This window comes from Vigna radiata, chromosome 7, assembly GCF_000741045.1.
Source record: "Vigna radiata var. radiata cultivar VC1973A chromosome 7, Vradiata_ver6, whole genome shotgun sequence".
Classification (NCBI taxonomy): Eukaryota; Viridiplantae; Streptophyta; class Magnoliopsida; order Fabales; family Fabaceae; genus Vigna; species Vigna radiata.
Window position 1 is genome coordinate 30,141,682 of NC_028357.1, and position 11,875 is coordinate 30,153,556.

The 11,875-nt window shown below is 28.5% G+C and overlaps 1 protein-coding gene and 1 non-coding gene across 4 annotated transcripts; one reads left to right on the forward strand and one right to left on the reverse strand.

Annotated features, from left to right (window-relative positions):
- Positions 1 to 3,693: 3,693 nt before the first annotated feature.
- Positions 3,694 to 7,953, forward strand: LOC106768717 (serine/threonine-protein kinase SAPK3). 3 transcript variants are annotated; one of them, XM_014653998.2, is made up of 10 exons: positions 3,694 to 3,972; positions 4,301 to 4,429; positions 5,258 to 5,332; positions 5,988 to 6,089; positions 6,209 to 6,262; positions 6,336 to 6,428; positions 6,561 to 6,653; positions 6,835 to 6,939; positions 7,029 to 7,127; positions 7,497 to 7,953. In XM_014653998.2, exons 2-10 carry the CDS (start codon positions 4,307 to 4,309, stop codon positions 7,767 to 7,769), a joined length of 1,017 nt encoding a protein of 338 aa, XP_014509484.1. In that variant the 5' UTR covers positions 3,694 to 3,972; positions 4,301 to 4,306; the 3' UTR covers positions 7,770 to 7,953. The 3 variants fall into 3 exon arrangements, with proteins under 3 accessions (XP_014509484.1, XP_014509482.1, XP_014509483.1); XM_014653996.2 differs by having other exon boundaries at positions 3,695 to 3,972; positions 4,267 to 4,429; XM_014653997.2 differs by lacking the exon at positions 3,694 to 3,972 and having other exon boundaries at positions 4,245 to 4,429.
- A 3,311-nt stretch (positions 7,954 to 11,264) lies between these two features.
- Positions 11,265 to 11,336, reverse strand: TRNAW-CCA. Its single transcript has one exon. It is a non-coding gene; the product is annotated as a tRNA-Trp (tRNA).
- Between the last annotated feature and the right edge of the window lie 539 nt (positions 11,337 to 11,875).

Here is an 11,875-nt window from a genome sequence, read left to right on the forward strand (position 1 = left end):
AAATATTATAAAATTATTAACGAAATTTTACCAACAAAAACAAATCGGTTAGTAAATTTAATTTATCGATGAATTTTATTGATTGATTCTGAAATTTTAATTACTGATGAAAAATTTGTTAATAAATTCGTCGATAATGCACACTTTATTTATCGACAGAAAAATCCATAGGTAAACCCATCAGTAATGCAAACTTTAATTACTGAAGAATTTTTCCATCGATAAATTTGTCAGTAATGTAAACTTCACTTATCAATAAAATAGTGACAAATTTTTCGGCCATTTTTCTCTCTCTCATGAGTCACTTTATTTATTTTTGCTTGTCTCATATGAAGAGCAATTTTTCTCCTCTTTGAACATTTTTTGCTCTCTAGAAGTCATCTTCTTCCCACACTTCTCCCGTCTCAGCTTAGACCATCACAACTACAAGGCTTTTTGTCAAAGGAGAATCATTCGGAGAAGTGCAGTATGCTGTCATCTCTTCCATCAAGAACATAAAACCACTCTAGATGATAGAGAGAAAACATCTTCACTGCGAGATGAAGAAAAGATGGTTGTGGCATAATGTGCCATTGGAGATGAAGAAAACATGGTTGTTGCTAAAACACTGACATGGTTGTGGCATTGTGTGTCGTTGAAGATAAAGAAAAAATGGTTTTTCAAAAAACAATTGGGATTTTTTTTTCCAATTTTAGGATTTTCAAAACAATTAGGATACCAAGGTTTAGTCTTTGATTTTGGTTTTAGAATGAATTGAATTTTTGTTTTAGTTTAGGAATGAAGGAAGATTAACAAAAGATAAAAAAAATTGAAAAAATAGAATAAGAAAAAAAAAGAAGATGAGCCAGATCGAAATATTTACCGACAAATTTTTCTGTAATTATCAACTAATATTTCTTTTGATAATTACCGACATATATTTTCTATATTTAATGACAAAATTTTTCCATTTGTAACTATCCACCAACATAATATTCTATCAATAAATGTCATCACCAATGTTATTGATGAATTTGGATCTATCAATAATCTCTTAGAAAAAAATCATTATTAATATATTTTTGACATTTTTAATAAATTTTAACTATTAATAATACTTATTTTTTTATAATGATTTCATAAGAGTTCATTGATATTAGAAACTTAAGATCGTAACTAACAATCAAAAGTTTAATGTCTAAAAAAATTAAAATTACAGTTTAATCTTTTTAGTTTTAAAACTAAAATGGATATTTAGTGAAACATGTCTAAAAAAACAATAATAAATAAGGTGGTCCAATGATGGTAGGAAAAAAAGTTCTAGAAGAGTGAAGAAATGAGAAGTTACGACAGATGTTAGTGGTGATTTGATGAGTGGGTGGACCCGCTACATTAGAGAGTACAACTTCATGGTGTATGAAATGAATTGTAAATTCTACATACACTTATGGGCGAGGCAGGTCCATGCAACCTATCGTATTGAAGTCACATCTTGTGGGTCCCACCCCTTCCCACACCATTGTGAAATTGTCCTCTTTTCACATTTCTCTTTCCAATACTCTCTTCTTCTTCTCTTATACAATAAAAAATAAATTCATAATAACTTTTAATAATAATAAAAATATTCATTTCTCCTGTCTAGTTTAATGTTTAATATTTTATATATAATTTTTTCTAAAATTTAATTAAATTTAAAGTTATGTATAAATTGAAATATTTTTATTTAATTATTTTAACTCTTTTAATACATATGTCAAATTTTTATTTTTTTTATTGTTTTAATTGAACGATAAAAGTGTTATCTTCATTCATCTTAGTTTGTTTGGCACTGTATCTTAATAAATAAGTCGTGGTTACTCCATTGCTACTATATCCGAGGAGGGGAAAGTAATAAAAAAGTAGTATGATCCAAAAAAAAAAAAAAGCATTACACAATTAATGGAAAGTTAATTTGTAATAATTGAATTAAACGATATCATTTTTGAGTATTTAATAAAGATAAAAATTTAATAAATATTCAAATTTAAATGTAAAAAATTATGAGAGACTTTAAACTTATTTTAAATTTTATTTCGTTGTTTTTTTTTAAACATTGTCACATTATAATAAGTTATTATAATGTTTTTTTATATTTAATAGTTGTTGTTTTGATGTTTTTTTACTGAGGATTGATGTTATTTTTATTTTGGTTGTGCAAATCGTAATCTCATTTAATCCTGTTGGATCAACAAAAAAATTAAACTTAAGTTTTTTTTTTCAATTAAAAAAATAACAAATTTTTTTTAATTCAAATTTAAATAAAAAAATTATGATCAATTACACGTAAAATCTCATTCACACAAAAATATCATAATTCTTTTCAATAATTTTTTTAATATTCATAGTTATTTAAATTTATTTTTATATAAAAATTAAGTTACTAAATATATATTTATGAATTTTTTTTTCATATTATTTAATTATTTTATAAAAAAATAATTTCACATAAGTTTCCCTGTCCAAAATTTTAGAATACAACTCTTTATAATATTTTGAAATTAATTTTCTAATAATATCTTTACATAAAATTATATATAATTGATGTAATGTGACCCATATTAAAGAGACACAGAAATATTAAAAAATAAAATAAACTATTTTAACTAAATATTATTGATCAATATTTTTATTATTGTAATCCTGAAAAATATAATTTATACCAGAAGAACTTTATAATTAATTTGGTGCATAGCTTTTACATATATATATATATATATATATATATATATATATATATATATATATATATATATATATATATATTCATACTTATCATTAGCTTGAAATTTTATGTATAAAAATTTGAAAAATTATAATGATACATAATTTTAAGAAAAATACCAAAAAATGTATTCATTCCTTTTGAATAATAAAACTATATTAATTCAATTAAGAGAAATTATTTAAAAAAATTTAAAAGTTTAAAATTTGAAAAAAGAAATACAGTAAAAATGTGTATGTTAAGAAAATAATATAAAAAAGAAAAATTCTTTTATGAATATAGATATTATATTTACACCCATAGTATATTATATTTATATAGTCTTTATATTTTAGTTATCATATTTTTCACTTAAAATTTACTTATTTCTGCTCTTATTTTTTTTTTATGGTGCCATTGTTCACTTTGGAGGTTGAATTGTCAATTAGTTTGATTAAGTCCCCTCGCCTAACACGAATAATAACAAATGCATATTTTATATGTATAATGTATTTTATTAAGAAGACGTTTGGGATAACTTATTTAAGTTTTATCTAGTATCCTTTGATTTTTGTAATAAACTTTCATTATGTTTGAACAAACTTTCTTATAAAGATTTGTAAATTATAAAAGTAGAATAAAATGAAATAGTTTATAAATTAAAACCACTTTACCTATTAATTAGTACATAAATAAATTCATTTTGATATTTCTTCTCTTTAATGCAATAACCATAATGTGAAAACCCAAGTGTATTTTATAAATTTATCTAAACATAAATTAAGTTACTAATCTTATCTATATTTTTTCATTCAAATATATAATTATAGTTCAAAATATTAATTTAAATAGTTTAGTACATTGTAATAAAATATTTAACTGAAGTTCGGAAAATCCTGGAACAGGAGAATGTGTAGAAATGGGAAAGAGATATAAAAAGAGGCGCAAAGTGGAAGAGACGGAAAGCAAAGGTGAATTGAATTGAAGAGGAAGACAATCCAAATTTTCATTGGCTTTAGAAAGCAGACACTCATCATTGTAATGAAAGAGAAGCCGCGTAAGATACTTCACTCGCTAACAACCAACATCTTCTCATCCTTTCTTTTCTTTTCCTTTCTCTCTCTCTTCAGCGGCTCTTAAACACCATTGTCACTTCACCCCTCTTTTTAAATTCTTCATATTATATTCCTCACTTTTCCATATATAAAAAATACCTACAACTTTTCACTCAGTAATCTGCTACGAGTACAAAGGTGAGTGAGCAACTCAACTATGCAGCTACAAGAACATCACTTTTTTTTTTTCTTTATATTCGCTCATGATTGATTATGTTTGTTTCTTTGAATTTTTCCTTGCCTTGCGTATGCCACTTTGTATTAAATTAAATTAAACCGACCCTTCTTAAATTTATTATTTTATACATACATGCTAATATATATATATATATATATATATATATATATATATATATATATATATATATATAAAATTTTGTCATGAATATAAGATTAAGGTGTGTTCACTTATTGGGGTCCTCTGTGTATAAGTCCTTGAGAGGTGGGTGTTGTGGCTTTTGGGAAGGTTGACATGGAGGAGCGGTATGAGCCATTGAAGGAGCTTGGTTCTGGGAATTTTGGTGTGGCCAGGTTGGCAAAAGACAAGAAGACTGGAGAGCTTGTTGCCGTGAAATACATAGAGAGGGGTAAAAAGGTAAACCTCTTTTTGCCAAATTGTTTCACTTGCAGTGAAATTCCATTGACTACTACTGACTACTCACGAATGCTGTTGCTGGCTCAGAGATTTTCTTTGCATTGATTGCTCTTTTTCCTGACGATCTGAATTTGGAAACTACATGTTTTGTTTTGTGTTTTTTTTTTTTTCTACTCGTATGTGAATTTTATATGATATCTCTGGACCGCGTTTTTCTTTCAAAATCTTAAATTGAATGTTCAATGTTTCATCATATCATACGAATCAAGGTACGATAACAATGGTTGGATTTTTAAATCTGTTAACCAGAGGAGCTACTTTTCCTGGTTATGATATTTCCTTCCTCCTTGTGTTTCTCAATTAGTCAACTCTCGAAATTTATACTGTATTGTACTGATTGGTAGTTTCCATGAAAGACTTATTCAGCATCATTTTGAGGAAAATTGGAGAATCGATATGCTGCAAGGCATAGAGTCTCCAAAGTTCACTATTTATTCCCTGTGAGCAATAAGAACCCATTTGATTGTTTCTTCTTTCAAATTTCAAGTACAAATAATAAAAAAAATTGAATTCTGTAGTTCCTCTTAATGTCTTTGCCATTCCTGTTGAAATTATGACCGTCCTTTGATGATTGGAGAATTTTAGTCTGGGACGTACATGACATAGAATTTTTGTTGTTGTTCTTTCTATGGAGCTAATGTAGCTTACTTCACCATTCTCAACGAGAAGCTATCATCAAAGCTTAAAGGGATAACTTTGTTTTTATATTTTTTGTGCAAAGTCTTTCTCATGTGTTTTTCTTCTGAATGAGCTAGTTTTTGGTACCAGATTGATGAGAATGTTCAGAGGGAGATAATTAACCACCGATCTTTAAGGCATCCAAATATAATCAGGTTCAAAGAGGTGAGACCTTGCTTTTCTTCCGCAAAGTACCCCTTCGTTAGATTTGAAGGGAAATTGGGCGTTTTTAGTTAAGCAAGTTATCTGCTGTATTTTTTATGCTTGCAACTCTCATGTTGCACTCTGTTTGAAAATTTTTCTCGTAATGACTTTCATTGTGTAGTTTGTAGTTCCCTTTATAACGAGTTGTAATTGTTGACATAATGTGCACAAAGTCATTTGGAATGTTGCATTATTACTAGAAGTAATGGGGTCATAATCATTTGCAGTCAGACAATTGGCGTTTACATAATTCAAATTGATGTGACGTACTGTACATAATATTTTCCCCATAACTCCTTCGGTAAAACTTGCAAGCCAAGATCATCGATATGAAAATATCTGCTAAAATCACTTGGACCTGTATCTTCAGAAGAAATCATCAATAAGTCAACAAGATAATCTTTAGCCATAAACTTGACTCGTACCAAATGCAAAGGAGAAATAAAAAGGCTTATTAATATCATTCCCTTCTTTTAATGCTGTAATTTGTTTATTTTCTTCATGGGCTAGGATCAAATTCTACTCCATTTATTCTAGCATGATATGATGCCTTCTCTATTCAGAGTTTTAAGAAGTCACGCACAATAAAATGCTGAATCAGATATATTTTCTGTAGGTCTTGCTGACCCCGACACATTTAGCTATTGTCTTGGAGTATGCTTCAGGTGGTGAACTTTTTGAGAGGATATGTAGTGCTGGTCGATTTAGCGAAGATGAGGTTGTAGAATCTATAATGTAGTTGATTTATCGACTTTTCCTTTCATGTAATCCGTATTCAGAAATAAGGTATGTATTCATATTGAAATTTACCAAGTGAATAAATTCCCCGCATTGCAGGCTAGATATTTCTTCCAGCAGCTAATATCCGGTGTTAGCTACTGTCATTCAATGGTATGCACTCTGAACCCATTCTGTTCTTCATTACAAGCTCATCTCTTATATCACGCTATACTGCCTATTTCAGGAAATTTGTCATAGAGATCTGAAATTGGAAAACACTCTCCTGGATGGAAAACCATCTCCTCGACTTAAAATTTGTGACTTTGGTTACTCCAAGGTTAATAGTTAATAGCATTCACCTACAAGAGGCTTTTTGAATATATCACATGCCTGATATTATATTCTGTCCACACATATGTTTCGTATAATTTTTCTTGACTTTCCTATCTATTTCAACATGTAATTGTAGTCTGCTCTACTGCACTCTCAACCTAAATCAACAGTTGGAACTCCTGCATACATTGCTCCAGAGGTTCTGTCACGAAAGGAGTATGATGGGAAGGTATTGAGACTTTTTGTTATTTCCCTAGGAACTTGAATATCATGTCATGTCACAACCAATGGGAATAAAAGCCATGGTTCATGGTTTAACAATTTAAACCATTCTCACTTCCATTTCAAAGTTCCTAAAATGATTTTGAATGCCCAATTTCTTAAGCAAACTGGCCTTTTTGTTTTTGTAGATTTCAGATGTTTGGTCCTGTGGTGTGACTCTTTATGTCATGTTGGTTGGTGCATACCCATTTGAAGATCCAGAAGATCCCAGAAATTTCAGAAAGACTATCGGGGTGAGCAATTGTTAGTTGTTTAACTTAAAGTTCATTTATGGTTAATCTTATATGGTAGAAAACTTAAAATCTGAGTCTCTGGTTGGTAGAGAATAATTGGTGTTCAATACTCCATACCCGACTATGTTCGTGTTTCTTCTGAGTGTAGGAATCTTCTCTCTAGCATCTTTGTTGCTGATCCTGCCAAGGTATCTATCTCCAATTCTCCTATGATACATGAACATTAATTATTTTTAAACATTCATCAACGCCTATCATTTCTCTCTCTCTCTCCCTATCACATCATAACATTGTTAAATTTTATATTATTTCTTTCTTTCTTTGAGTGTCATTAAGTATTTTTAATGCAGATAAATAATTTTTCTTCTCTAAAAGCATTTGTACTAGTCATACCACATGTAATAACAGAATTATAAAGACCTTAGATCAATCCATATTTAACATTAAATGGAATTAGTATGCATTTATCTAACTCATAGCAACTCACATTGATTTTGTTCTTGAATAATTAGAGTCTTCATCTTTCTAAATCTAACTATTTATGATCCTTGTTAAAGAGGATCACCATTCCAGAGATAAAACAGAACCCTTGGTTTCTGAAGAATTTGCCTAAAGAGATCATCGAAGCTGAAAGAAAAGGATTTGAGGAAACAAAGAAAGATCAACCAAGCCAAAAGGTGGAAGAAATCATGAAGATCATACAAGAAGCAAGGGTACCAGGAGAAGGATCCAAAGCTGGTGATGGTATTGGTGGGCAAGGTGCTACTGGATCATTAGATATTGAGGATATCGAGGAAATTGATGTTAGTGGTGATTATGAACATGTGTGATGGAGATCTTAATTAGTCTATGGCCAGATTGTCTATAAAGACATAGCATTATCAAGATTTATCTCATTGTGCACACTTTTGTTCTAAAGATACTTATTATACCAGGAGATACTTATTATACCAAGCTTAGCAGGATGTGTTTATTATTTGAATAATATTAAGAAAAGGCTGCAATTGGTTATTAGTTTGGGTAAGTTCAAAATTAAAAATACTTTTTTCAAAAATCTCTTTATGAAGTAATTGTTAAATTATTATAATAAAAATTAAATATGATTTTAATTCTTAAAATTGACATGAGATTAAAATTATTAATTTTTTTATATTTTAATATATTTTGATTTTTAAACTTTAAAAATATTCATAGTATTTGCATTTTTTTTATCATTTAACATGTTCATTGTAAGAACCTAAGAAATATAATATATTTATATATTAAAAGAGTGGAGTGAAAACTGAATTAAAATAAAATGGATAATGATATTTAGACAACATTTTTTTGACAACATTTGAACATTGATTACGTGTCAATATGTGATTGGTAAAAAATTACTCTACAATCAATAATAATAATCATAAACATTATTGTGGAGTAATTTTTGACCAATCACATATTGACACGTAATCAATGTTTAAATGTGGAAAAAAAATGTTGTCTTATCCAAATAAAATAAAGGGATTTTTTTATTAAAAAGAGCATTCTGCCAAGCTTTTAGAAAAGAAGAATTGAAACCCATTTTTTTAAAAACTTTCCTCTCTTTAGAACTCCAATCCCTTACTTTCTCTGCCTTCTCTAGCCTCCTCACTCACTAAGCCATTGCATGTTGGATTAGGTGGTGCTCAAGTGACCGCGGTGCAGAGAGCTTCGCAACCATCCGATTAGATTTTCGATCTTCACTGGTAAGTAGTTTTCCCCTTTTCTTCACGGTTTCTAGAACCTAGGACATTGCTATTTTACTGAATGCATGTCGCTAGAAGCGTTCTACTTCAAATTTATGGTAATTTCTAGCCTAAAAAGCTAATTCTATCACCATTGGGTTATTTATAGGGTGTATTTGAAATTTGCTGTGAGGAGTACTGTTTAGAGCATTCTTGTCAAGTTAAACTGTAAAATTTTCCAAGTAAGGGGAGCTGGGTTTTCTTTTTATTTATGCCCTATGAAATCCTTGTATGCATAAGATGAGTTTTGTGGAAATAATGAAAGAATGCCTATGTTTAATTATTTTTTTCACACTATTTTAATTATTGTTTCTGCACAAGAAAACCTTGTTGTTTGGTGTTATTCTGGATGTTGTATTGCACCTAAATAATTTTTTGGTTGCTATAAAAAAGACTTGTTGTTAGCTGTTATAAATTCTGCAAATTTCTTGCTGTGTTAAAATAAAATTCTGCAGAAAAATGGTTGTTGTTTTACTCTGTTTCTGTCATGAAAAATGCTGCTGTTTTTAAAGTTTTTGCACCAGAAACTGTTGTTGTTTGAATAAAAATATGGTATCAAAAACTAGCTAATAAAAATATGGTATCAAAAACTTGCTGTTAGCTGATTGAACGAAAATGTTGTTTGGAATTTTAAAGTTTTGTTGTTTTTGGGTTAAAAATCTGCAGAATATATTTGCTGTAATTGCTATAAAAAATATAAAATATTTGTTGTTATTATTGTAAATATGGCATAATGTACTTGCTGTAATGATTGTAATGACGGTAAAAATTGCATAAAATGCTTGTTAGTTGCTATTGTGGTATTGGTATAAAGCCTTGCTATCCTTGTTGGAAAATAATTGCAAGATTGATGTTAGAAAAAGTAAATTGATGATATGATTTATACATTCAATATGGAAAGGGTTGGAGTGTTACGTATGCTTTAGGAATTCTTTTGGTTTTAGGTCAGTTTTGTGATTTTGTATGCTATATAATAATATATTATATAAACTTATCATAATTGTTATTTGATTCGTATTCTTATAATATTATTTTATGATATTAGTTTATGGAGTTACAATGGTGTTGTTATATTTTAAATAGATGACGTATAATATATTTAATATAAAGATTTTAGCTAAGTGCAAAATATATATATATATATATATATATATATATATTGGAATATAATTAAATATTATATTATAGAAAGTTAAAGGAAATCAGGATAATATAATAAAAAATTTGTTTTGGAGAATCTATTTAGAAACTGAATAAACTATAGACGTATAAAATAAATAAAGTAAATAGTTTTAATGCTGAAAAAATTATTTAGTGTTAATTAAATGGTAGTTTAGATTTATGATGATATTGTGTACTTAATTAAATTAATTTTATTTGTGGGTATGTATTATTTTACATAAAATTGTAGAGTTTTGTGGTGTGATTGAGATAACATGACAATATTATCTATTTGAGATGATTTTCGGTTTGGTGTTATGTTCTTTGATTTACAAAGTGTCATGTATGTATAAATATATTTGAATTGTGTAGCTTGAAAGAATATGTTTGTGAATTAGAATGATGCAATTGAGTATGAACTGGACATCTTAGGGTGAGATGATTAGACGTGGTTGTAGAGAGTGTTGTTGTCTGTATAACTGTAGGGAGTTTTGAAATGGTGTGTTTATCCCTACACTCAAAGCATTGTTCATACTCAAATAGAGAAGAACAATGTAAGTGGTCAGAGTAGAGGGAGGTCCTGGTCTATAGTATTGGGTTTAGACATAAACAGATTGGGGGATTTACCTTGCATAGTGTTGGGGATGGGCCAGCTGAACTATGCAAGTGCAAAGACAACCAATAGCTATACAGTTATACCAAATCCGAATGAGTCGCGTTGAGTATTTGATGCATGGTTTGGTTGGTATGCATTGCTTGTTCTTTTATGTGTAATTAAGCATGATGACATTGATTGACTGTATGATATGTATGTTGTTTGTTTACCTAGCTCATCCTTACTTTTGTGTTGTATGTTGCTTGAGTATGCTTTCTCTTGCGATGATCATCCACTTGGATGGGAGCAGATGTTGTTGAGGAGGTTCCATTGGAGCAAGTGCTGAAGGACGCTGATGTTGCAGCCTAGTTCTCTCTAGGATTCCACCTGTTTATTTTATGTTAGTGTTGAGACGCTTATTAGATTATTTTAAAATACTTTGTTGTGGTTAATAGTTTTAAATTAGGTCATTCTGGATGACTGTAATCCTCTGCTTAATCGTACATTACACTCTAACTGTTCTCTTTATCTTGGATGATGACATCTTTATTATATGATTAATATTATTACATATTTTGGGATGTTACATTCATATTTCAATTAATTTGAAAATTGCATTTAATACATAAAAATATAAAATAATTAGATTAAATTGATTGTTTTTATTTAAAGTTTAAAATTTAAATTATATAAAAATATTAAATAAAGATAAATTCTAATTTTGCATTAAATTTCAAACACTAAAAATATATTAAAGTAAATAGTTTGATCCACCAAAAAAAATAAAATAAAAAATAATAAAATGAACCTGACGTGAATCGAACACGCAACCTTCTGATCTGGAGTCAGACGCGCTACCATTGCGCCACAGATCCAATTTTACTTTTAAAAGTTATAAACAAAATACTAGAATGCTTTTCATAAAGCTATCTGCACTTATAATACAGATGAATTAAGTAATATCATGAAATCGTCATTTTATTTGATGGAGAGAATAAGAATAGTCAATCATTTTTTCATTCAACTTTAGACAATTTCTATTAAATATTATTATAATGTGATATAATATCTTTATGGCCACCCACTTTTACTTTTCATTTGAAACCAATTTAAAGTCTTTTCTAAATGAAACAAAAAAAATTAGTATTTTGTTGTGATTATAATATCAAACAAACACATGATCACTAATCGGTATCATTATTTATGAGAAATCATTCATCATAGTTTTATTTGCATTATTTAAGTATAATAATAAACAACAACTATTGTATATGTTTTGTATTATGTTTGTTCTTGTTAATTGTATTGATAAATAATTGTCCTAGTGTTTAAAAATTACATTACCTGTCCAAATTTGACACTCTGAATAAGCAATATCTACCATTTTTTTTAATCATTGATGTTGCTAATAGTA

What these genes read in the sequence shown, in the direction of transcription:
- LOC106768717 (XM_014653998.2), top strand. Translation starts at nt 4,307, where the DNA reads ATGGAGGAGCGGTATGAGCCATTGAAGGAGCTTGGTTCTGGGAATTTT. An exon ending in ACATAGAGAGGGGTAAAAAG is followed by an intron (nt 4,430 to 5,257) that starts GTAAACCTCTTT and finishes TTTTGGTACCAG; the next exon opens with ATTGATGAGAATGTTCAGAG. An exon ending in TTAGCTACTGTCATTCAATG is followed by an intron (nt 6,263 to 6,335) that starts GTATGCACTCTG and finishes TGCCTATTTCAG; the next exon opens with GAAATTTGTCATAGAGATCT.